The sequence below is a fragment of the Salmo trutta genome, chromosome 12 (genome assembly GCF_901001165.1).
Source record: "Salmo trutta chromosome 12, fSalTru1.1, whole genome shotgun sequence".
In the NCBI taxonomy this organism is placed as follows: Eukaryota; Metazoa; Chordata; class Actinopteri; order Salmoniformes; family Salmonidae; genus Salmo; species Salmo trutta.
The window spans coordinates 70860575-70887509 of NC_042968.1; the positions used below are offsets into that span (position 1 = coordinate 70860575).

The 26935-nt window shown below is 42.7% G+C and overlaps 1 protein-coding gene across 1 annotated transcript in view; it reads right to left on the reverse strand.

Moving 5' to 3' along the window:
- The window catches only part of LOC115204090 (astrotactin-2), a 525217-nt gene that overhangs the window by 390761 nt on the left and 107521 nt on the right, over nucleotides 1-26935 (reverse strand). Inside the window, exon 3 of the mRNA XM_029769397.1 lies at nucleotides 16056-16497. Coding sequence (XP_029625257.1) covers nucleotides 16056-16497 — 442 coding nt within the window. The remainder of the gene's footprint in view (nucleotides 1-16055; nucleotides 16498-26935) is intronic.

A 26935-nucleotide genomic window follows, 5' to 3' on the forward strand; every position in this document is an offset into this window, starting at 1 on the left:
AAAGCTCATCATGTATAATATTGCTAAATGGAGTAGACCAGATTAGGGCATGTGGAGTCAGTGAAACGTCCATTTTGTGCCCCCCCACCCCCCTGTGTTGCAGTTGCTCACTGTGCTGTGCTGTAGTTGAGTCCTCTGAGGATGCTGAGGTGTGATGTTTCATACTAGGACCTGTCTGTGCTCTTGACCTGCAGTTAGACACTCAACAGTTGAGAGAGAAATATCAACATGCCTTTAAAACAACACAGATATCATATATCATGATCCGTGAGGTGCCCATTAATGTTAAATGTGTGGGTTGGTAAGTGTGATATTTTGCTCCACGCTACATTATGTTGATTATATTCAGTAAAATCTATACCACTACATTGAAATGTAGCTGCTACTTTGACACAACCTATACTTCTGCTTCAGTGGAGGCTCCTCAGAGGAGGAAGGGGAGGACCATCCTGCTCAGTGAATTTTCCATAAAAATAATGAAACGTGATAAAACTATACTAAATATATTCACATCATCAAATACCTGATTAAAACACACTGATTTGCAATGAAGATCTACAGTACAGTAGTCTCAACAACACACTATAGGCTAGGACCATGGTGTAGCTGGTAGCCAGAGGACAGCTATTCCCCATCCTCCCCTGGCTACATTGAGTACAGGACATCACAAGGCTGCTTCTGACTGTTCTACGACAGATGCCGGGAGCTGACACTGTCGTAGTCCATGTGGGGTCAAACAACATCAGGAGGGCTAGCTAGGAACATTTGAAAATGTATTTTAAAGAACTGATTTTAGCATTAAAAGACTCCAAAAAACTGACAATACTTTCAGGTCCAGTACCATCGTTGGGCCGCAGGTGTGAAAGATTCAACAGACTGCTGGCATAACATATCTGGCTGAAAGATTACTGTAGCTTTGCTGGACTCACTTTTAAAGATAACTGACACCTTCTGGAAACAGATGAGACTCTACAGGAATGACGGTCCATCCAAATCATCTTGGCTCCTCATCTTGACTTTTCAATGATCCAAGACCAGCTAAGTTAATCCTTACCATTGTGACAATGAGTCGTCATAATGCTGCATCAAATGTACATGATCCTAGGGGCATTGGCAAACACAATGTAAGTAACTTTGACACAACTTAATTTGTGTCCCTAATTGCACCGAATATCTCTGTTTATCCTACAGCTATTGTATGCTGTAATCATGAGCCTATGAACCAGAGTTACACTGTTAACACTGAGGAGGTGCCCTAGTAGGAAGATCACTTTGTGCAGCTCACCCTGCGCTATCAGCTCCAATATAAATAACATGAGCAAGTCTACTTCTGATAAGCTTCCCAGTAAAGCACTAAAATGAATCAAGCAACCCAGAAAAGTGTGAAAAATAGCTCATATTAACATATGCAGCCTGAGAAACAAGGTCCATGAAGTCAATAACTTGCCTGTAACAGATGACATTCATATTCTGACTATCTCTGAAACTCACTTAGATAATACCTTTGATGATACAGTGGTAGCAATTCATGGTTATAGCATCTACCGAAAATACAGAAATGCCAACAGGGGCGGTGTTGCGGTCTATATTCAGAACCACATTCCTGTAAAACTTAGAGACAATATAATGTTAAATACTGTTGAAGTAATATGGCTACAGGTTCATCTGCCTCACCTAAAGCCTATTCTTGTGGAAAGCTGCTATAGACCACCAAGTGCTAACAGTCAGTATCTGGATAATATGTGTGAAATATCAACAGAGAAGTATATTTTCTGGTTGATTTAAACATGGACTGGCTCTCATCAAGCTGCCCACTCAAGAAAAAACGTCAAAAAGTAACCAGTGCCTGCAACCTGGTTCAGGTTGTCAGTCAACCTACCAGGGTAATTACAAAGAGCATAGGAATTAAATCATCAACATGTATTGATCACATCTTTACTAATGCTGCAGATATTTGCTTTAAACCAGTATCCAAATCCATAGGATGTAGTGATCACAATATAATAGCCGTATCTAGGAAAACCAAAGTTCCAAAGGCTGGGCCTAATATAGTTTATAAGAGGTCATACAATACGTTTTGTAGTGATTCATATGTTAATGATGTAAATAATATTTGCTGGTCTGTGGTGTGTAATGAGGAGCAACCAGACGCTGCACTTGAGACATTTATGAAAATGACTGAGGATAATAGCAGACGACTTTGCCACACCTATTTGCCACATCTTCAATTTAAACCTACTAGAAAGTGTGTGCCCTCAGGCCTGGAGGGAAGCTAAAGTCATTCCGCTACCCAAGAATAGTAAAGCCCCCTTTACTGGCTCAAATAGCCGACCAATCAACCTGTTAACAACTCTTAGTAAACTTCTGGAAAAAATTGTGTTTGACCAGATACAATGCTATTTCACAGTAAACAAATTGACCACATACTTTCAGCACACTTATAGGGAAAGACACTCAACAAGCACATAACTTACACAATTGACTGATGATTGGCTGAGAGAAATTGATGATGCAATGATTGTGGGGGCTGTCTAGTTAGACTTCAGTGCAGCTTTTGACATTATTGATCATAGTCTGCTTCTGGAAAAACATATTTGTTATGGCTTTACACCCCTGCTATAATGTGGATTAAGAGTTTATTGTCTAACAGAACACAGAGGATGTTCTTTAATGGAAGCCTCTCAAACATAATCCAGGTAGAATCAGGAATTCCCCACGGTAGATGTTTAGGCCCCTGCTTTTTCAATCTTTACTAACGACATGCCATTGACTTTGAGTAAAGCCAGAGTGTCTATGTATGCAGATGACACAACACTATACACGTCAGCTACTACAGCAACTGAAATGACTGCGACACTTAAAGACTCGCAGTTAGTTTCAGAGTGGGTAGCAAGGAATAAGTTAGCCCTAAATATTTCTAAAACTAAAAGCATTGTATTTGGGACAAATCCTTCACTAAACCCTAAACCTCAACTAAATCTTGTAATAAATAATGTGGAAATTGAGATGACTAAAGTGCCTTATGGAACAGCGGGGACTGTGAAGCAACACAAACATAGGCACAGACACATGTATACACACACACGCGATAAGATATGCACTATACACACACATGGATTTAGTACTGTAGATATGTGGTAGTGGTGGAGTAGGGGCCTGAGGGCACACAGTGTGTTGTGAAATCTGTGAATGTATTGTAATGTTTTTAAAATTGTATAAACTGCCTTAATTTTGCTGGACCCCAGGAAGAGTAGCTGCTGCAAAGCAGCAACTAATGGGGATCCATAATAAATACAAATACAAATCAAAGCTTATGCAATGTGAACTGACATGGTGTTCATCCAATCATAGGATTAGGATCAGAGAACAAACCTAGTGTGATGTATTGAGGTTGCGCCACATTATGAGAGTATTATGAGAGTTCTATGTGTTGAGAAGAGTGGTGAGTTGGTGACATACTGGATAGTGACTGAGAGTGAAGAGTGATAGTTGAGTATTTTTTGTATATTATTCAAATTAGCTTCTTCAAACTACAGGAGACAGAGGACGTAGATTATATAATATTGTTTTCTTGGTTTTAGGACTTTATTGTTGTGTGGAGTTTATTTTTGCCTTGCTAACTTTAGCTAGCTACCAGAGTGCAGTTTTCTCCATCAGAATGGCTAGCTATTGCTAACAACAATGTAGTAGATTTTTTGTTAAAGAACCCTGCTCATTGCCCACATCAGATTCAAGCTTCTTGGAAAAAGTTGCATTAATCATGTGATGGACTAACATCTGCCTATTCAAACTGCGCAACACGAGACGGTAAGAAGAAACAGGGTCACAAGCAGCTTTTCGGAAAGAGTTGGCATTTACTTAGGGGCACAATGAAAGGGAAAGTTCAGCTAACAAGGGCAACTACAAGGAGCTTGCAGAGGTAATTGCACGTTAGGATGCTTTACTTGCTGAGCATATGGAAGTTTCTACTGTCTTTTCTGGGATGTCGAAATCTATTCAGAATAATTTGATAACTTCCAACGCATCATCCATTAAAAGCGAGATTAAAAAGAGAGCTTGACGCAGCACATTTTTTCGTGCACGCTCAAGTAGGCTTTTCACTTTCCTCCTGTATCTATTTAGCAAAGGTGATAAGACATAATCACTCCGGACAGACATGACCAATACCTCATTACATAAAAGTTGCAGGAGCCTAAGCTACACAAAAACATTAGAAATCTGCTGTATTGGATGAAAACGAGACAAATGTTCAGTCTGATCAACGGTAGGCTACTAATAATAGCACCTGCATACAGCCTATGCGCCCTGTCCATCTGGTCAGGTTAAACAAATTGTTCAAGTGAATGTGAATGTGATCACATTTGGTTTATATTCAAACTTGGGCTGGCAAGGCTGCCAACCTTGCCAATTAAAAAGGATTAACTGGAATTAATCAATCAACATAAGCGTGATGACATAGACTGTGAGTTAAAAAAAAAATGTAGGCCTACAGTTGCATAGGTCTTCATGATACAATAAATAAATAAAGCAAGCTCAATCATGTGAGTTATATTGTCTATCAGTTGTTGTCTCTGTGAGGAAACCCCCCTGTTAGTTTAGTCTAAATATAATTCATACGAACAAGTATAAGGTTGCTGTAGATTGACAGGTTTTTCATCCTCCCCAGGCCCAGGAGTTTTTTCCAGGAGTTTAAGACCATGTGACCTGATTAGGAAAAACTGGTCCCATCATAGCTCATATAAAACCTTCTTACAACTGATTCATCCCAAACACAAACCTATGATGGCACTGCTGTAAAGGAATGTATCTGATATTTGAATTTAAAGCTTAGTCCCCTGCTGTTCCCTGATTAAGAGGTGATGACCACTCCACTCCACTACCATTGTCAATTTTCTCCTGACATGAACTGAAGCCACGTCTCATGTGCCCATTCATCCACTGGCACATTGAACGTTTTCCTCTTCAAGCACTGTGAGTACCCCTATCAATTTTCTCTCAATAATGTCTGTAGAGTCAATCACAAACTACTACTACTATACTGTAACACAAACACATTATTACACATCAATGATTTTAGTCCATGCTTGGACTAACTCACACTTAGCTCTTTTGTCTAACTGTGTAGTATGTTGTGTTATTGTTTTCTGTCTTCCCAGTCAAATCCTGTCCTGCCCTCAGTGGAAGAGTTGAACTCTTCCCCAACACCATCCATCCATGACAAGACAGTCTTGCACTGATGCCTCTGAATACCTCAACTCATGCCTCATACCCTCATTCAATCACTGCTATGATCCTTTACCAACACTGAAAGTATCCCTCTCATTCCCATTCCCCATAATATTGTACTATAAATGTCTATATATAATGTTTTAAGTTTAAATAAAATTAGTCTTAGACGGTTTTTGAAACGCTTTGTCGTCTCCGTGTGGTCCACACCTTTGCCGTGGGTCTCTCATCCTCCTCAGTTTTTCAAGTCACCAGCCCCCACTGTTCTTCTTCTAATGTCCTCATTTTCCTTTAATTTACTGCAGAAGAGGTGTTCTCCCACACACCATAACCATCATCATCATCATCATCTCAATAACATCTCCTAATCGTTTGGCATTATCGTGCATGAGGGTCTTCCCATTAACTTCTATGAGTGCAAGTGAGCCAACAGTACCACCCCTATGTGACATCAGTAGAGAAAAATGGCTGCCAAACTTGGCAACTCTCAGGCAGCTCAGGGCAACGCTTTGATTCATATCTAATCAGGGTTGTCAACCTTCACTTTGACAAATGGCTGGGAGCTCATTACAATAGAGACTTTCCCTACTTTACTGTTGCTTCCTCAGGGAATCTCTCTAACTCTACTGAACTCACTCAAGGACAATTAACTGTGGTGGGCTTTTATTTTGTTAATTTACTTATGGGAGTATACGTGCGTACACACACACAAAACATGGCTCTGAGCAGTAGTATGCAAACTACTCTTCAAAATGACTGCAACCTAAAAACACACCAATACTGACAAAAGGTGTAAGTTCAGTATGTTTGTGTGTGTGTGTGTGAGAGAGTGTGAAAAGTAGCTTGTTGCGTATGTGTTTGTGTGAAAACCAGGATGATAAATGACAAAAAGGTTCACTTTAATGCATTCCTCTTTGCAATTGAAAGCCACATATCCCATAAACATACTATACATTTCTCTATCTCCGTCAACTGCAATATGATGGGCCAGGGTTCCACTGCACTGAGGCTTTCTTAACAGCATCAATTTCGATCGATAACAACAGCAACAATCTCCAGTGTAACATGCCTTTTATAAAGCCTCAATGAGCATCAAATGAATTGGGCCAAGTACAGCGACTTATGAGATCATTTAGACCAGAACGAGAGCTGAAGTCTTGAGTGGTACTGTGAGGAACCAAAGACAGACTACTGGTTCATATTATGTATTGTTAGTGTGGAGCCTAGTGGAGTATTCTGACAGTATCAGCCCTGTCAAGGCCACAGAGCCCAGGCCCAATCCATATAAACTGAATTGGAAAGGAAAGGAAGGCCATTTGGAATCAATAGCATGGATAGATTGCATGAATGTGTATGGAATGTTTCATGATGACTGCACTAACAAAATCCCAGCCCCATAGTTTTACAACATGTTGTGTATCAGGCATTTACATCAATCAACAATAATGGTATTGCTAATTCCCATGGAATGTCCATGTAGACAAGTCCAAGAGAGAATACGATTTGTTCTATTCATCTTGTTTCTATGTGTTGGCCTCTACTAAGGTCAGGGCCAGCCAATAATAGAGTGTATCCTGTAGGTGTGAGACAATGCCCAATTTCCAGAGAAGGGCACACAGAATTCCCATTCTTTAATTGAAAAACAGGCTATTTAACATGTTGAATAATACATAACAGAGGAAGATAGGATGGGTTGCTTCATTCAATGTTAAAGGGGTGGATGGCTTGTTTGAAGAGGTTCCAGACAGTGCAAAGACAGTCATGTAGAGTGTAATGAGTTCTGACGTCGAGACAGGAAGTCTGGAAAAAAGTGTTGTTAATAGTAAAATACAATTTCAGTGTAAAAGGTGGGAAAGAGGTAGATGGAGGGGCCAGCTCACATGCAGTATATCTTATTTTTATGAGGATAGCTCAAGGACTAGGGTCAATTTATGTCCTCAATGTGAAACGATCCAGATACATTTTTAAATATGCACGTTCAAGAAAAAGAGAAGGAAACTAAGACATTGCTATCCTTAAAGTCCATACAGAAAAACTCAGCTGAGCTTAATTAATGGTTTTCTATCTGTTTAAGTTAGCCACTCAATGCGGATGACACTATTTCTTTCAAGCTATGGCGATATAAAAGGACAACCCCAGTGATCAAAAGGACACTTTGATGCTTTGTGTAAAATTATTACTTTTTTAATCATCATCCCATTTAACTCAGTGGTAACCAAAAAAAGTCCAGCGGCATACAAAGCAGCCATGACAATTTCCACAGCTGACATTGTCGCCAACTGAAGCCTTAATTAATCTCTAAATTCTTTCAATTAGCAGAGAGCCAATCAGGAGACAATGTGAGCCTACCCTTCCATCCCTGTCATCTTAGGCATTGGGGAGGGAGGACCGTTGAGTCAGTTGTGAATCAGATGGCCTTTCATCTTTCATGTAAATGGGCCTTAATGCAGGCATGCTTTCAAATGTCACCACCTCGCTGGCCATATCCACACACAGAGGAGGAATCACTGTGGCGTATAGGACCACTGAGCACATTCTTCATATTAATTGGCCGTGGCCAGATCTCCTTCATGGCATCTGGGGTAATTGTGTTAGATCTTACCAGAGGTGAAATGTTCCAACACCATCTGATTCGACAGCATTCACTTTTTATGTTGAGAGACATCATTAAACATCAATCGTTGTTATTGCAGGGACAGCTAAACGATACCGTAAATAGGACAACGGAGCGATTAATTCACCGTAAATAAAGGCGATGAGGCCTCATTTCACTCCGGGCCAATCCAAGGGAGCAGTTGATGTGCATTTACGGCTGTGTTCCCCCTGTTCGCTCTTCATTTCTCTCCTTTTATTTCCCTCATCGTTGTAAACACCACGCCAGTGCTGGTTGATAACTGATGACAAACGAACGCCAGGTGATAAAGGCATAAACCCTGCCAGCGGGGACGCCACAAATCAGCCAGCCATTGTCACTTATGGTGGATGACTGGCATCGCCATGGTGACAGGATTAATTGGAAAGCTCAGTGTGTGACACTGGAGGCAGCACTGAGACAGACACTGGTGATTGATACAAGCTGGTGGATGGATGGATGGATGGATGCTCCTCTCTTTCACCAAAGATAAAAATAAGAGAGACAACACAGGTTGGTATTAATGCTAAAGGGAATCCTTGTTGCTTTTTGGGCGACCCGACCAAGTTCAGAAATGTAAGTTATAAATCTATCATTCTCATTGAAAGCAAGTCTAAGAATCGGTAGATATATTCTATGTGCAATATTTCTATGCTTCCATACAATATTTTTGCTTATGTAAAATATGTTTCACAACAGTTTAGATGGTACAATGATTCTCTACACTATACTTGCTTGTTAAGTCGCATAAACTGAAATTAGGCGATCTATTCAAATTTTAGCAACCAGGAAATGGTGGAGAGATTTCTGCATAGTGCATCTTTAACACAGTCAAGGAATTAGTTGAAGTCGGATATGCTAAAGGAGACACTAGCATTCAATATCATCATTGTCTTTTTTCTCTGTAAGCTGCAAAAGAGGCAGGTGCCTTAACATATCCACTTGGGAGTCTTTAGTGTGGGATGCTTAGTATAGCAGGAAGCAGTGCTGAGGTGTGTGACCTTCTACCCCCATTGATGTCAAACGTGAGTGCAACTCTCCTGTTGACATCAATTTATGATTCATGGCCTATTTTTCTACATTTTAAGATCATGCAAGATATCATGATGAGAATAGAAACCTGCAGACTGGGAGATGTTTTGTTTTTCCTCTGTTTCCTTGCTCTTCCATAAGATCTGAGGCCAAGGCCACCCCATGACACTCATCTGAGATTTGATTATAAAGGCAGAGATGCAACAGGGTATTTTCTATTATCTCTCTCTCTCTCATGTGAACTTGTTTACTTGTGTAAATGTGTGTGTGTGCAAGTTTGTGTGTGTACCATTGTGAGTGTTTGTGTAACTATGTGTAACGCTCCTTCCAGTTTCAGCCATCATTTCAAAAGGGACTACCTGTAGCGATAATACAAGCCAGAGAAGTTATTTTACTTGACAGGCAGCGTACACATCAGGCAGGGACCCACCCAAGCTGCCATTAGCAGTGTTTATGCAGTCCCAATGAGCCTGGGTGGCTGACTCGTCAGGGAGTCCCTGTCCAAGTGGCCAATGCTGCTCTGCAAAGGACACAGGGAAACACAGCTATCCCTCGGTACTCTCTAATATTTCACAAAACACATACTGCCAAACCGTTTTATATTGAAAACAACTGCTTGCAATCTATTCCACTCGGCGGAGAAGAGAGATTGTACATCGGGTGGGAAATAGAGGACAGGATGCTCTTTCCCTGTGGTTATTTACTGGTGTAAAGTATACAACCTGACAGATACCCTATTCAGTACGCACAATTCAATGATGAATTATAGGATGCACACAGTACTTTTTCTTGGTTATTGCCTAGGGCCTACAACTTCAATACAAGTGGGAATGTAAATACACAAGTAAAAATAAACATTTATTGGGAAGTGTTTTGACAAATGCCACGATAATTCACAGACCCAATAAACTGTGATCTTCCGTTTCTTAATTCTGTAAATAAATGAATCAACTAATTCAGTGTAGCCAAGCGTACTGGTTTAATTGCAGGTGACGTAACGTAAGTAGCAGACACATCACGAGGACATTGAGAACGAATGGTGGTCCTCACTACGGGCTGATGGTAATTGCTGTCCTGATTTATGCAATGCCGCTGCCCAACGCATGCACAGAGCGCCAGGTCCCCACTGAATAGCCAAATGACAAATTTACACCGGGCTTAAAGACTCAGACACACACAGGAACCTCTGAGGCAAGCTCAATAATGCCTCCAGATAGGCCCATTCAGCAGGCTGAGAATGGGGTCATCTGTTAGCTGAGACAGACAGATAAAGGAGCGCCTGGTATTTGGAGACCTTTGGGAGGCACGCTGACATATAAAAGGTAAAGCGAGTTAATCGGCTCTGTATTCAAATGATATGGCTTTGTAGGTGTGAGTTGGTGGATACATGATTGTTGGAAATGCCTGGAGGTTTGTGTTGTTGGGAGAAGGATGTTTCAGTATTTAGAGCCAGGACTCTTTACTGACCTTGTGACCTGACCTTGGAAAACTCCAGGACCCAGTTATGGGCTATTTCTAGGGTTTGGTGGTTTTCCTGCTCAGGTCATGTTAGTCAGGAAAAACTCATGGACCTGCATATAAATTATACACTCAAGTCCGAATATTAATATGAGACGTAAGACTGTCTGTTGTATACAGCCCATGAGTGTAATACATAAATTAGCATGTATTCTAATTTAAAATGCACAGGATGACCAGGAGGAGACAACAAGTATGTTTTTCCGATGGAGAGCCTTTGATGTCAACTAAAACCAGTGTCCCAAACCTGCTGTTAGTGGACCGTGAGTCCTGCAGCTGCTTCCCTGTGCAGTGATAATACCTTACAGCCAGTGATTAGCACAAGGACAGGTTTTTAAAAGCAGACGATACGATGCAGCAAAAAAGAGAACGCAGAAAAAAAGATTTTGTGATTTTAACAATCTGATGATTTCCACAGATTACAATATAAATCACACACAAGATCAGGATGCAGATATCCCCAGTTTTGAATTAATTGAGGCGATTACTTATGCAGGCTAGCCGGCCGTATGGTAGATGTGTTCAAGCGGGAGCTGAACCCGTGCCAAGAGGATACACTTCATGATTTATTCAAGGCAAAGGCCCCTTTTGAATTGTCTTTATTACTTAAGCAATAAGGGACAAGGTGGTGTGGTATATGGCCAATATACCAAGGCTAAGGGCTGTTCTTAAGCACGACGCAACGCGGAGTGCCTGGATACAGCCCTTAGCCGTGGTAAATTGGCCATATACCTCAAACCCCCAAGGTGAGTTATTGCTATTATAAACTGGATACCAACATAATTAGTGGAGTAAAAATAAATATGTTGTCATACCCGTGGTATATGGTCTGATATACCACAGCTGTCAGCCAAACAGAAATCAGGGCTCAAACTATGTAGTTTATCTTTTGAGATATACTGCTCAAAAAAATAAAGGGAACACTTAAACAGCACATCCTAGATCTGAATGAAAGAAATAATCTTATTAAATACTTTTTTCTTTACATAGTTGAATGTTCTGACAACAAAATCACACAAAAATAATCAATGGAAATCCAATTTATCAACCCATGGAGATCTGGATTTGGAGTCACAATCAAAATTAAAGTGGAAAACCACAGTACAGGCTGATCCAACTTTGATGTAATGTCCTTAAAACAAGTCAAAATGAGGCTCAGTAGTGTGTGTGGACTCCACGTGCCTGTATGACCTCCCTACAATGCCTGGGCATGCTCCTGATGAGGTGGCGGATGGTCTCCTGAGGGATCTCCTCCCAGACCTGGACTAAAGCATCCGCCAATTCCTGGACAGTCTGTGGTGCAACGTGGCGTTGGTGGATGGAGCGAGACATGATGTCCCAGATGTGCTCAATTGGATTCAGGTCTGGGGAACGGGCGGGCCAGTCCATAGCATCAATGCCTTCCTCTTGCAGGAACTGCTAACACACTCCAGCCACATGAGGTCTAGCATTGTCTTGCATTAGGAGGAACCCAGGGCCAACCGCACCAGCATATGGTCTCACAAGGGGTCTGAGGATCTCATCTCGGTACCTAATGGCAGTCAAGCTACCTCTGGTGAGCACATGGAGGGCTGTGTGGCCCCCCAAAGAAATGCCACCCCACACCATGACTGACCCACCGCCAAACCGGTCATGCTGGAGGATGTTGCAGGCAGCAGAACGTTCTCCACGGCGTCTCCAGACTCTGTCACGTCTGTCACGTGCTCAGTGTGAACCTGCTTTCATCTGTGAAGAGCACAGGGCGCCAGTGGTGAATTTGCCAATCTTGGTGTTCTCTGGCAAATGCCAAACGTCCTGCACGGTGTTGCGCTGTAAGCACAACCCCCACCTGTGGACGTCGGGCCCTCATACCACCCTCATGGAGTCTGTTTCTGACCGTTTGAGCAGACACATGCACATTTGTGGCCTGCTGGAGGTCATTTTGCAGGGCTCTGGCAGTGCTTCTCCTGCTCCTCCTTGCACAAAGGCGGAGGTAGCGGTCCTGCTTCTGGGTTGTTGCCCTCCTACGGCCTCCTCCACGTCTCCTGATGTACTGGCCTGTCTCCTGGTAGCGCCTCCATGCTCTGGACACTACGCTGACAGACACAGCAAACCTTCTTGCCACAGCTCGCATTGATGTGCCATCCTGGATGAGCTGCACTACCTGAGCCACTTGTGTGGCTAAAAATAAAACTGTGAAGGACCTTGGTGTTACTCTGGACCCTGATCTCTCTTTTGAAGAACATATCAAGACTGTTTCAAGGACAGCTTTTTTCCATCTACGTAACATTGCAAAAATCTGAAATTTTCTGTCCAAAAATGACGCAGAAAAATTAATCCATGCTTTTGTTACTTCTAGGCTGGACTACTGCAATGCTCTACTTTCCGGCTACCCGGATAAAGCACTAAACAAACTTCAGTTAGTGCTAAATACGGCTGCTAGAATCCTGACTAGAACCAAAAAAATTGATCATATTACTCCAGTGCTAGCCTCCCTACACTGGCTTCCTGTTAAGGCAAGGGCTGATTTCAAGGTTTTACTGCTAACCTACAAAGCATTACATGGGCTTGCTCCTACCTATCTTTCCGATTTGGTCCTGCCGTACATACCTACACGTACGCTACGGTCACAAGACGCAGGCCTCCTAATTGTCCCTAGAATTTCTAAGCAAACGGCTGGAGGTAGGGCTTTCTCCTATAGAGCTCCATTTTTATGGAATGGTCTGCCTACCCATGTGAGAGACGCAGACTCAGTCTCAACCTTTAAGTCTTTACTGAAGACTTATCTCTTCAGTAGGTCCTATGATTAAGTGTAGTCTGGCCCAGGAGTGTGAAGGTGAACGGAAAGGCTGGAGCAACGAACCGCCCTTGCTGTCTCTGCCTTGCCGGTTCCCCTCTTTCCACTGGGATTCTCTGCCTCTAACCCTATTACAGGGGCTGAGTCTCTGACTTACTGGTGTTCTTCCATGCCGTCCATGGGAGGGGTGCGTCACTTGAGTGGGTTGAGTCACTGACGTGGTCTTCCTGTCTGGGTTGGCGCCCCCCTTTGGGTTGTGCCATGGCGGAGATTTTTGTGGGCTATACTCGGCCTTGTCTTCGGACGGTAAGTTGGTGGTTGTAGACATCCCTCTAGTGGTGTGGGGGCTGTGCTTTGGCAAAGTGGGTGGGGTTATATCCTGCCTGTTTGGCCCTGTCCGGGGGTATCATCGGATGGGGCCACAGTGTCTTCTGATCCCTCCTGTCTCAGCCTCCAGTATTTATGCTGCAGTAGTTTATGTGCCGGGGGGCTAGGGTCAGTCTGTTACATCTGGAGTATTCTCTTGTCTTATCCGGTGTCCTGTGTGAATTTAAATATGCTCTCTCTAATTCTCTCATTCTCTCTTTCTTTCTTTCTCTCGGAGGACCTGAGCCCTAGGACCATGCCTCGGGACTACCTGGCATGATGACTCCTTGCTGTCCCCAGTCCACCTGGCCATGCTGCTGCTCCAGTTTCAACTGTTTTGCCTGCGGCTACGGAACCCTGACCTGTTCACCGGACGTGCTTGTTGCACCCTCGACAACTACAATGATTATTATTATTTGACCATGCTGGTCATTTATGAACATTTTAACATCTTGACCATGTTCTGTTATAATATCCACCCGGCACAGCCAGAAGAGGACTGGCCACCCCTCATAGCCTGGTTCCTCTCTAGGTTTCTTCCTAGGTTTTTGGCCTTTCTAGGGAGTTTTTCCTAGGGAGTTTTTCCTAGCCACCGTGCTTCTTTCACATGCATTGCTTGCTGTTTGGGGTTTTAGGCTGGGTTTCTGTACAGCACTTTGAGATTTCAGCTGATATACGAAGGGCTATATAAATAAATTTGATTTTGATTTTTTTTTTTTTGTGGGTTGTAGACTCCGTCTCATGCTACCACTAGAGTGAAAGCACCGCCAGCATTCAAAAGTGACCAAAACATCAGCCAGGAAGCATAGGAACTGAGAAGTGGTCTGTGGTCCCCACCTGCAGAACCACTCCTTTATTGGGGGTGTCTTGCTAATTGCCTATAATTTCCACCTGTTGTCTATTCCATTTGCACAACAGCATGTGAAATTTATTGTCAGTCAGTGTTGCTTCCTAAGTGGACAGTTTGATTTCACAGAAGTGTGATTGACTTGGAGTTACATTGTGTTGTTTACGTGTTCCCTTTATTTTGTTGAGCAGTGTATATACTGAGCATCATTAAAGAAAATCTGGGAGGTGATATTATTTAAAAATATTAAACTAGACCAAGGACATTCCAAGAGCTAATAAAGTGTGTTCAAAACACTGCTTCATGAAAGAAAACCTGCTGCTTTTTAATTTAAATGTTAGCATATGGAATGATTTCTTCAGGCAACTACTATTTCCCTGTGATTCTTCATATCAGTCTGTAAATGATTAAATTAAGCCAAACATTGAAGCCATTTAAAAACATGCTGCTGCTGTTTTGAAAAAAATAAATATTCAGGTACATTTTCAATTACATTACGTGTTCAGTGGCATTACACTTGACTCTCTTTGCACAGCAATCTGGCCCTACTGCTGTTGGCTTTACAGAGAAAGCCTCCCTCCACCGACACAAAAAACTGGGAGCACCAAAGTATTACCCTTTCAGCTACAGATGAATAATGCAAAGTTCCTTTCCCAAAAGAAAATGTATCACATGAAATGAAAGGATGGCTGTGTCCTGGTCCCTCTCTCCTCACCGGGAGCAGTGTTGTGGGTTCAGGAAGTTGAGTTTGGCTAAATTGCTTTTTGCTGAATGATAAATAATAGTAGAGAGAGGAGGGTAGCCCCGGGAAACGAGATGTTAAACTTTGCCATGTATAATTTAACATGACACGAATAGCGCTCACATTGAAAAACCACCCCTGCAATCCGCCACCCCTCAATTATTAAAGCTGAACTTCCCTGGGGTACAGTGTGGTTCAACGTGGATATGATGTAATCTACAGCTATTACAGTGACCTGCAGTCACATTTAATCCACAACCAGAATTAACTGTGGAGAACAACTCATTAAATTCTACTATTAGGCTTTTTTCAGATAACACATTCCATTTTTCACATCTTTTTTCAACACATTATATTAAAAAAATAAAAGCTTTGAGTCCATAATATAGGACACAGTTCCAGGACTACACACTGGATTGCGATTAGCGAGGGTCAATGAGTTTGACTCATCGAATCACCCCCATTAGTTAGAGGCCAGACCAATGTCAACGACCTTCTCCATCTTGACTTGTAGTCATTATTTGTGGTTGACAGAAACACGGGGCCAATGGCCATTTTCTAACATGGGATTAACCAAGAGGACAGAGACAGTGTTTCAGAGGAAAACACACACATACTTTTGGCAGATTTCTACTTTTTGAGCTAATCCTATCTGAGTCATAAAATATGAACAGCGACTAAGCAAAACCAGTTGTGTGTAGAATATTTGAAGTGTAGCATACATTCCTTTGGACGTAGAGCACAGGACGGGGAATACATAAGGATTTCATAGGTAGATGATTTGTCACCAAAAGTGGTTGCTTTTCAATAAAAATGTTGAACAGAAATATATTATATTCTCAATCTGTTTCAACAACTGTGTTATAGTCTAATCTGTAGACTACGGTGGACTGTACCATACTCCAGTAGTACCCACCTCTTTTATCCAGACTGTGTTGGAGGCTGTCCTCCCCCTTCCTCAGGCTGTCAGTGTGCTGGCTGTGGGTCAGTGTCCCCTGGCTGGGCCCATACTCCTCCAAGCCCAGGACTTTCCCATCGCTCAGCTGGTTGTGGACCTGGTTGGGTGTGGAGGTGTGTGTGTGTCCCATCTGATCGTCCTCATCACAGTCGTAGTCGTCAAGGATGGGGGTCTCCCGGATGGGCATGCCAATGACAGAACTGTGCTGGAGCTGCCGGGAGCCCCGGAAGCTGTCCCTGCCCTGGGGCCCCAGCAGCACAGAGGGGATGTAGTGGATCTCATGGGTGGCCTCGGTGCTGGCGCTTTTCTGGGGGACACGTCGGCGCTTGCACCAGCGGTGACGAGTGTACAGCACCAGGGTGAAGAGGAGGATGAGGAGGAGGAGAGCGATCAAGCCTCCCTGGAAGAAAGAGGGAGAGAGACGTGAGAGTGAGACAGACATGCATGCATTTGCACAAAAAGAGAGACACTATTAGAGATTATGAGTGAATCTAGTCTGAGTGAGAACAAGTTGGTCAAGTTTCTCCAGAGCAGAGGTGTCCTGTTTGGTTCAGTGAGTCAACAAATAGAGTGCTGTCCTTGGCGCTGAAATGGAGAGAAGAGCTCTCTCCTCTATCTCTTCTTTTCTTTCTCTTTCCTTGTCAAAGACACATACACGCACACACACATACACGCACACACACACACACACACACACACACACACACACACACACACACACACACACACACACACACACACACACACACACACACACACACACACACACACACACACACACACACACACACACACAAAGCCGGTTAATCCCACAGCCCTAGAAATTACACATGCCAATGTGATAAGGGTGTTACTAGCCTAACTAAACCCGATCTTCGTCTCCAAGCCATAGCCTACCCCTCAAAGCCTGCTCATGTAAATTCACCAGGACACATCCATTGCTACATGGTTTGTCACATTTCATGCCATAACAGACACATCAAAAACCTTCTAGCAGCCAATCTGAGAGTGAATAGCACACTTAATCCATACACATACAGTCCTGTGTACAGGGTGTATAGAATGATAGAGCGGACATATTCCAAGAGTAACCAACAATTCTTTACACTAGTGGTCAATGGATAGACCACAGCGAGAATCAGACAAATCGTGACCACCCTAATGCCATCCAGCCTCTACTGCAGCCAGACACCAAAAAAGCACAGTCACCGTATTTTGACGCTACACTCTTCCCACAATTCCCTGTGCTTACTGTATGATACATAACAAGAGCAGAGAGGGTTATTCATCACAACATTTAAAATTCCATCTTCATGAGGAAAAACAAACCTCTCTCAAATTATAACTCATGCACTGCTGGGTGGCCATAAATCACACTAGGTAGAGATGGGCAACTCCAAAGAGAGGAACGTCCTCTGGACAAATGTGTTCATTAATCTCCAATAGGAGAGCAGCGTCTGAGAAATACACTCCCCCTCTGAAACAAAGTCGCCCGGCAACAACAGAAGAGAGAGCTCCTGTTTCATAAAACTTACAGAACTCCAGGGAAACTGTTCCAAACTTTTCAGAAATTCCCAAGGCTAAAAGGATGGTGTAGAAATGGAATTGAGACTGGCAATGTGAAATTAGAAACAGAATAAATAATAAAAATAGTAAGACCTGGGCATTTCAAAAACAACGGTCAGTGAACATAGCTGTAAAAGAAAAGATCTGGCCCAATAATCATTACTGACTATTAAAATGTAACATTAGGTAGTTATACTGTTGCACTCTCTTCCATTCAAACAAGAGCCATGTTAATTCATAGTGGTGGATGTATCCATGAGGGAGATGTGGTTCTCATTCATCTTAAGACCCTACATATCCCTGCTGCTCTGGAGTCACTCCACAGGCAAGAGATGGAGGATTCAACTCTCTCCCTCTCCATCGCTCTCTTTTTTCATCACTCCCTTTCTCTCCCTCCCGTCATCACTCCCTTTTGCTCCCCTTTCAGCTTTCTCTCCCTCCCTCTGTCCCTCCCTCTCTCCCTCACAGATTACCACCTACTCATATGGCGCATGATCTGCCCACAAACTCACGGCTTACAGCAGTGACATTTTTTTCAACATCCTTTAGAACCAATTAAGAATAAATGAATAGATTAGCAAATGACTGAGAGCTAAAACCATCTGGCAGAGTTGAATATGCAACCAAGCTGCTACATCAACACTGAGCCACAATGAATGCATCCTATTTCTCATCGTCATACTGAAAGCCAATATCCATGTATTCAATAACGAATAGGGATGAGTGGATCAAAAATGAAGCATCAATGTGTTGTACAGCTGACACAAGTATTACCCCTCTCATCAGCAGGTTAGCGTTTTTTTTGTCATGAATCTTGTTCTGGAGGCAGCTCTGCAGTGGTCACTAGCTATCACAGCCACAATGTTATAATATTTTTGCCTAACCCTAACCTTAACCATACTGCTAACCCTAACACCTAACCTTTACATTACATTAAGTTAGCACATTTTTGTTTTCATGAATTTTTACAATATAGCCAATTTTGACTTTGCAGCTGGCTTAACTAACAGGAAATTGTGCAGTTCTGCCTCCAGAACAAGACTCATTACAATAAACATCAACCTGAATCTCATCATGCTCTGCTGAAGAGGCTCTGAAATAAAGACAAGCTCTTGTCAGTGATTTTCATCATAATAAGCTTTGCCCCGGGGATAAACTGTGGAATAAAAACAACAAAACACTAAGCTAACCCACCATGCACCTGTTCAGTTCTGTAGCCACCATCTTGGCACAAGGGAAGCAGCTCTCTTCCTGGCAGGCACATTGAGAAATGACATAGCTGTAGTACATTCATCTTCAGGAAACTCATTGAACAAACAATGTATCCACACATACATATACGTACATCTGTGTACATAGTAACAGATTAATTTATCACATGCACAGACGCAGACAAACATACTCATGTACTGTACATGAGAGAAAAAAGTAATCCATGCCCCCCACACACATACACTCAAACATCTGCTCAATTTCTGTGCCTTGATATGGGTACATCTGTGCGCACACACACACACACACAGTGTTTTACCACACACACACACACACCCATGTACTGTGCATTAAGTAAAAAAGTAATCCATACGCCCCACACACATACACTCAAACATCTGCTCAATTTACGTGCCTTGAGGCAATGCAATACCAATTCCGAGATGTATTTGATGCAGAGTGGTGACTGTGTGTACCGCTCACATCAGCGAGGGTGTTAACTTGTTATGGATAGGGGGCAGTATTTTCACAGCCGGATAAAAAACGTACCCGATTTAATCTGATTATTACTCCTGCCCAGAAACTAGAAAATGCATATAATTATTAGCTTTGGATAGAAAACACTCCAAAGTTTCTAAAACGGTTTGAATGGTGTCTGTGAGTATAACAGAACTCATTTGGCAGGCCAAAACCTGAGAAGATTCCAAACAGGAAGCGCCCTCTCTGACCATTTATTGGCCTTCTTGATCATCTCTATCCAAAACAGGGGATCTCTGGCATAACGTGACATTTTCTAACGCTCCCATAGGCTCTCAGAAGGCGCCAGAACGTTGAATGATGACTTTGCAGGCCATGGCTGAAAAACAGTAGTGCATTTGGATAGTGGTCGATCTGAGAACAATGAGACTGGGGCGCGCTTGCACGAGAAGACTACATGTTTTCATTTTCAGTCTTTGAACGAAAACAACGACTCCCGGTCGGAATGTTATCGCTTTTTTACGAGAAAAATCGCATAAAAATTTATTTTAAACAGCGTTTGACATGCTTCGAAGTACGGTAATGGAATATTTTGAAAATTTTGTCACGAAACGCGCCGGGCACGTCACCCTTCGTTACCCTTTGGATAGTGTCTTGAACGCACAACAAAACGCCGCTATTTGGATATAACTATGGATTATTTGGAACCAAACCAACATTTGTTATTGAAGTAGAAGTCCTGGGAGTGCATTCTGACTAAGAACAGCAAAGGTAATCCAATTTTTCTTATAGTAAATCTGAGTTTGGTAAGTACCAAACTTGGTGGGTGTCAAAATAGCTAGCCATGATGGCCGGGCTATCTACTCAGAATATTGCAAAATGTGCTTTCACCGAAAAGCTATTTTAAAATCGGACACCGCGATTGCATAAAGGAGTTCTGTATCTATAATTCTTAAAATAATTGTTATGTTTTTTGTCAACGTTTATCGTGAGTAATTTAGTAAATTCACCGGAAGTATTCGGTGGGAATGCTAGTTCTGAACGTCACATGCTAATGTAAAAAGCTGTTTTTTGATATAAATATGAACTTGATTGAACAAAACATGCATGTATTGTATAACATAATGTCCTAGGAGTGTCATCTGATGAAGATCATCAAAGGTTAGTGCTGCATTTAGCTGTGGTTTTGTTTTTTGTGACATTATATGCTAGCTTGAAAAATGGGTGTCTGATTATTTCTGGCTGGGTACTCTGCTGACATAATCTAATGTTTTGCTTTCGCTGTAAAGCCTTTTTGAAATCGGACAGTGTAGTTAGATAAAGGAGAGTCTTGTCTTTTAAAATGGTGTAAAATAGTCATATGTTTGAAAAATGGCAGTTTTCGGATTTTCGAGGACTTTGTATTTCGCGCCACGCCCATCATTGGATATTGGAGCAGGTGTTCCGCTAGCGGAACGTCTAGATGTAAGAGGTTTTAACAGTGCTGTACCGCAACGAGTGGAAGCTCTCATAGGCCTGTTTCTGGGTGAGCAACTGTTGTAGCCTATATCAGATGAAACCTCAGTGGAGTGGATCTGAGGGCCTGCCTCACCCTTTCTTTCTTTCTCTCTCATTCTCTCTTTCTCGCTCTCCCTCATCCCCCTCTTCCCCACATGAAGTTAAAGTGCCATGTGTCCAGGCAGCTGCTATCTACTCTCCCCGTCCAACTGCAACTCCCAGAGCCAAGGGACGGAAGACTCGGCTCACTGGTTACTGTGGCCACTTTATTCTACGCCCACAGAGGAACCTTTCCCATCACCCACCAGGGTCAGGAAGTGATGTCACCAGGAGTGTGGTCTCAAACAGGTAGTGTGGCAAGATGAGGAGTTGGAGGGGAAAAGAGCTGCATGTGCTGTGAGCCTAGAGTTGTCCCCTATGACGTTTTCAATGAAGCTAGGTGAGTGAGAAGAATAGAGTTAACAATTGTAATTGTGATTCAGAAAACTGACTAATTAAATGAACCATGAAGTACACTGCATGCGGTGAGTAAATTGTACATACAATCAAAACAGAGAAAGTGAATTGCTGAATAAATAAAAATATTCACAGCCAACATAAAAATAGTTCCAAGATAATTGAAAAATGAAATATAGAAAGCCCACAACCTGAGCCATGAAATCATCAGGGAAATGACATTGACCCTCGGTGGCCCTACTTAATCATGAAATCTGATTAAACTCTGGTTGAAAACTGAATGGAAAATCTCCACAAGCTTAACTGAAAATACCAGGTTGACCTCCACATTCTGTTCCTCTTCGTAGTATGGCTACAGAAAGGCAGGCGTATTGGTTGGCTCTGTCTGATTGGCTATCAGTCCCATCACCACCCACCCCCAAGCCCCCATCGCCTCCCCATACCGCTCCATGCCGCCCCCCTTGGCCCTGAACTGGTCCCTGGGCAAGGTGAGAGATTTGTGGGTAGATTTGCCTATTGCTGGCCCTGGCCCTCCTGAATTACAGCAGGGAATTAGGCCTGAGTTACTGCTTTGCCGCACACCCACCCTGCATCTCACACTGCCTCCCCTCCTCCTCCTCCTCCTCAGCCAAGCAGTTCTAGCCAGCCCTGGCTCTCTGGTTCTCTGGGTGTCCTCATATGCAGAGGGATGCCCTGCATACATAGATCATTGAGATAGATAATGTTTTATTTATATTCAGGGGACTCTATGTGCAGGGAGAAGGAATGAAAAGGAATGAAAAGCAGATCGAGATAGCAACGGGAAACGAACAGAACAAAAATGAGGACATGCTGTCATCTTCCAAGCTGTCACAGAGCTGGTCATAACTCAGCAGACTTGTAACAGACACCATAGCTACATAACAGGCTGTAAGACCACATGTATCAGAGGAAAATAGCCAGTTATTATATAACTGATTTACTAAGCGTTTGCAACACTGCAAAAGCATGAATCATGTTTGGTTCCCCAGAGTAAATTCAACATCGAATGTATCAATAAACAGTGCTTGTGAGAAGGGATACAGTATTAAGGTAAAGTATAAATGAAGACTGTATTCTGTTTGAGCCTCGTGTTGGGTGTTGTATTCTGTTTCAGCCTCGTGTTGGGTGTTGTGTTGGGTGTTGTATTCTGTTTGAGCCTCGTGTTGGGTGTTGTATTCTGTTTGAGCCTCGTGTTGGGTGTTGTATTCTGTTTGAGCCTCGTGTTGGGTGTTGTATTCTGTTTGAAACTCGTGTTGGGTGTTGTATCGCCTACTTTGTCCCTGATGCCAGTGATGTGTAAATGTGGTCCGTGGTGTGAGTTGAACAGGGTAGGGTGAGTCAGGACATTAGAGTTTCAAGTTTTAATGTCACATGCACAAGTACACTGAAATGCCTTTCTTGCTAGCTCTAAACCCAACAATGCAGCAATAACAATGTAATATTAAAAATGACAAGGTAGAACAAAAAATAAGAACATGATAAAGTAGGTAAGCATACTATATACAGGGTCAGTTCCAGCACCATATTTACAATGTGCAGGCATACTGGATCGATAGAGGTAGATGTGTATAGGAGTAAGGTGACTAGGCATCAGGATATATGATAAACAGAGCAGCAGCAGCGTATATAATTATTGTATGTGAGTGGGTGTGTGTAGAGTCAGTTTAAATTTATGTGCATATGTGTGAGTGAGAAAATTATGGAGTGAGTGTTTGTACGTGTGTTAGAGTATCAGTGTGAGCAGTGTGTAGGGCCCTGTAAGTGTGCATAGACAGTGCAAAAATAAGAACAAAATACAAAAATAGTCTGTGTAACCATTTTGTTAGCTATTTAGTTAGCTATTTAGCAGTCTAATACACCATCTGACTGCTCAGCTGTCAGGGCATCTGACACAGCTTTCACTGACTGAGTCACAGATGGAGAGGAATGATGTCTATGATACAGAAGCACTAGTATGACATGGTTATATTGTAATACTTGTGATAAAATTGGTTGATTTGTTGATATTATACAGTGCATTCGGGAAGTATTCAGACCCCTTGCCTTTTTCCACATTTTGTCATGTTACAGCCCTATTCTAAAATGTATTACATGTGTGTTTTTTTCTCATCAAACAATACAAACAATACCCAATAATGACAAAGTGTAAACAGGTTTTTAGAAATTTTAGCAAATGTATAAAAAAACAACAACAATACTTACTTTACATACGTATTCAGACTGTTGACTCAAAATTGAGCGCATATGCATCCTGTTTCCATTGATCATCCTTGAGATGTTTTCACAACTTGATTGGAGTCCACCTTCAATTGATTGGACATGATTTGGCAAGGCACACACCTGTCTACATAAGGTCCCAGAGTTGACAGTGCAAAAACCAAGCCATGAGGTCAAAGGAATTGTCCGTAGAGCTCTGAGACAGGATTGTGTCGAGGCACAGATCTTGAGAAAGGTACAAAAAAATGTCTGCAGCATTGAAGATCCTCAAGAACACAGTGGCCTCCATAATTTTAAATGGATGAGGTTTGGAACCAAACAAACAGAGCAATCGGGGGAGAAGGGCCTTGGTCAGGGAGGTGACAAAGAACCCGATGGTCACTGTGACAGAGCTCCAGAGTTCCTCTATGGAGATGGGATAAGCTTCCAGAAGGACAACCATCTCTGCAGCACTCCAATCAGACCTTTATGGTAGAGTGGACAGACAGAAGCCACTCCTCAGTAAAATGCACATGACAGCCCGCTTGGAGTTCCTAAAGGACTCTCAGACCATGAGAAACAAGATTATCTGGTCTGATGAAACCAAGATTGAACTCTTTGGCCTGAATGCGAAGCGTCACATCTGGAGGAAACCTGGCCATATCCCTACGGTGAAGCATGGTGGTGGCAGCATCATGCTGTGGGTATGTTTTTCAGCGGCAGGGACTGGGAGGCTAGTCAGGATCGAGGGAAAAATGAACAGAGCAAAGTACAGATATCCTTGATGAAAATCTGCTCCAGAGCGCTCAGGACCTCAGACTGGGGTGAAGGTTCACCTTCCAACAGGACAAGGACCCTAAGCACACAGCCAAGACAACGCAGGAGTGGCTTCGGGACAAATCTCTGAATGTCCTTGAGTGGCACAGCCAGAGCCCGGACTTGAACCCGATCGAACATCTCTGGAGAGACCTGAAAATAGCTGTGCAGCAACACTCCCCATCCAACCTGACAGAGCTTAAGAGGATCTGCAGAGAATACAGGTGTGCCAAGCTTGTAGTGTCATACCCAAGAAGACTCAGGCTGTAATCGCTGCACAAGGTGCTTCAACAAAGTACTGAGTAAAGGGTCTGAATACTTATGTAAATGTGAAATTTAAGGGTTTCTTTTTTAAATAAATTTGCAAAAGATTCTAAAAACCTGTTTTTGCTTTGTCATTATGGGGTATTGTGTGTAGATTGATGAGAGAAAAAAACGATTTTATCAATTTTTGAATAAGGCTGTAACAAAATGTGAGAAAAGTCAAGGAGTCTGAATACTTTCAGAACACACTGTACAGTGTACTGTATGTACACTGTTAGCACCTTTTTTTCTATCTAGAACCTAAAACAATTCTTCAGCTGTCCCCATAGGAGAACCCACTGAAGAACCATTTTTGGGTTCCATGTAGAACCCTTTCAACAGTATCGGTTCAGCTTATAGTTGTTTTGCCAAAAATGTCCGCGATACAGTATGAGGCTTGAAGCAAAGTACTATCACGATTCACGACAGTTAAGACTCATACGAGTTAGTATGTTTACACAACTACTGTACAACTACTGTTGACTCAGATTACTTTTATCATGATACATAACCGAAGACATTGACCCATTTGTGTATGTTTACAAACAATTACAACATCCAGAGCTGGCCCAGTCCTATCCATCCAATAGCTTCATTTGAAGGTAATCATAATTCACATCTGACTGAAAAACCAATTGACTCCATTTGTTCTCCCTGGGCCAGACTGGCGAAGGAACATTATGGATTTAGTATTCATAGAAAAACCAAAAGAAAGAGACTGTTTAGATAATCTCTCTCCATCTCTCTCTCTCTCCTATTGTAACCGAGCTAGGGTGTTTTTTCCCCTTTAATAACTTCCCATGATCCTCCCTGTTTGCATGGTAACCAAATATAATTGCCCGATGATCATGCATAGCTGCTTGCTCATTACGGCGGCAAATTAGTGCTGGTACAGCGACTCAGTGACTGTGCGTCTCTCCACAACCTTATGCCGTTCCCCTTCCTTCTTTTTTTTCTTCCAAAGATAAATGATATCTTAGAGTTGAAGCAGTGCGAGCCAGCCGCAAACAGACGTGCCCTTCTCGGTGACATTCGGAGGAAAGAATGTGATTAGGAAGCTAATGCTAATATTTGCGGCCGTGGCACAAGGGGCCAATACGGACTGAAACAGCTGTTCATAACAAGGCAATAAAATTGACAAGACAATGGTGCCCTAGGGGGTGCCTCTTATTCGGAAAGACTAGGGAGGGAGATTTCAAATCAAATCAAAGTCTATTTGTCACATGCACCGAATACAACAGGTGTAGACCTTACAGTGAAATGCTTACTTACAAGCCCTTACCAACAATGCAATTTTTAAGTAAAAATTAGGTATTAGGTAAAGAATAGATAAGTATAAGTATAGAAATAACAGTGAAAATAACTGTAGCTATAAATAAGTATATAAATAACAGGCTATATACAGGTGGTACCGGTACAGAGTCAACATGTGGAGGCCCCGGTTGGTTGGGCTAATTGAGGTAATATGTACATGTAGGTATAGTTAAAGTGAATATGCATAGATGATAAACAGAGAGTTGAAGCAGTGTAAAAGAGGGGGTTGGCGGGTGGCGGGACACAATGCAAATAGTTTGGGTAGCCATGTGATTACCTGTTCAGGAGTCTTATGGCCTATGGGTAAAAGCTGTTGAGAAGCCTTTTGGTCCTAGACTTGGTGCTCCGGTACCGCTTGCCATGCGGTAGCAGAGAGAACAGTCTATGACTGGGGTGGCTGGGGTCTTTGACAATTTTTAGGGCCTTCCTCTGACACCGCCTGGTGTAGAGGTCCTGGATGGCAGGCAGCTTAGCCCCAGTGATGTACTGGGCCGTACGCACTACCTTCTTTAGTGCCTTGCAGTCTGAGGCCGAGCAGTTGCCGTACCAGGCAGTGATGCAACCAGTCAGGATGCTCTTGATGTTGCAGCTGTAGAACCTTTTGAGGATCTGAGGACCCATGCCAAATCTTTTCAGTCTCCTGAGGGGGAATAGGTGTTGTCGTGCCCTCTTCACGACCGTCTTGATGTGTTTGGACAATTCGAGTTTGTTGGTGATGTGGACACCAAGGAACTTGAAGCTCTCAACCTGCTCTACTACAGCCCTGTCGATGAGAATGGGGGCGTGCTCAGTCCTCCTTTTCCTATAGTCCACAATCATCTCCTTTGTCTTGATTATGTTGAGGGATAGGTTGTTATTCTGGCACCACAAGGCTAGGTCTCTGTTCTCCTCCCTATAGGCTGTCTCATCGTTGTTGGTGATCAGGCCTACCACTGTTGTGTCGTCTGCAAACGTAATGATGGTGTTGGAGTCGTGCCTGG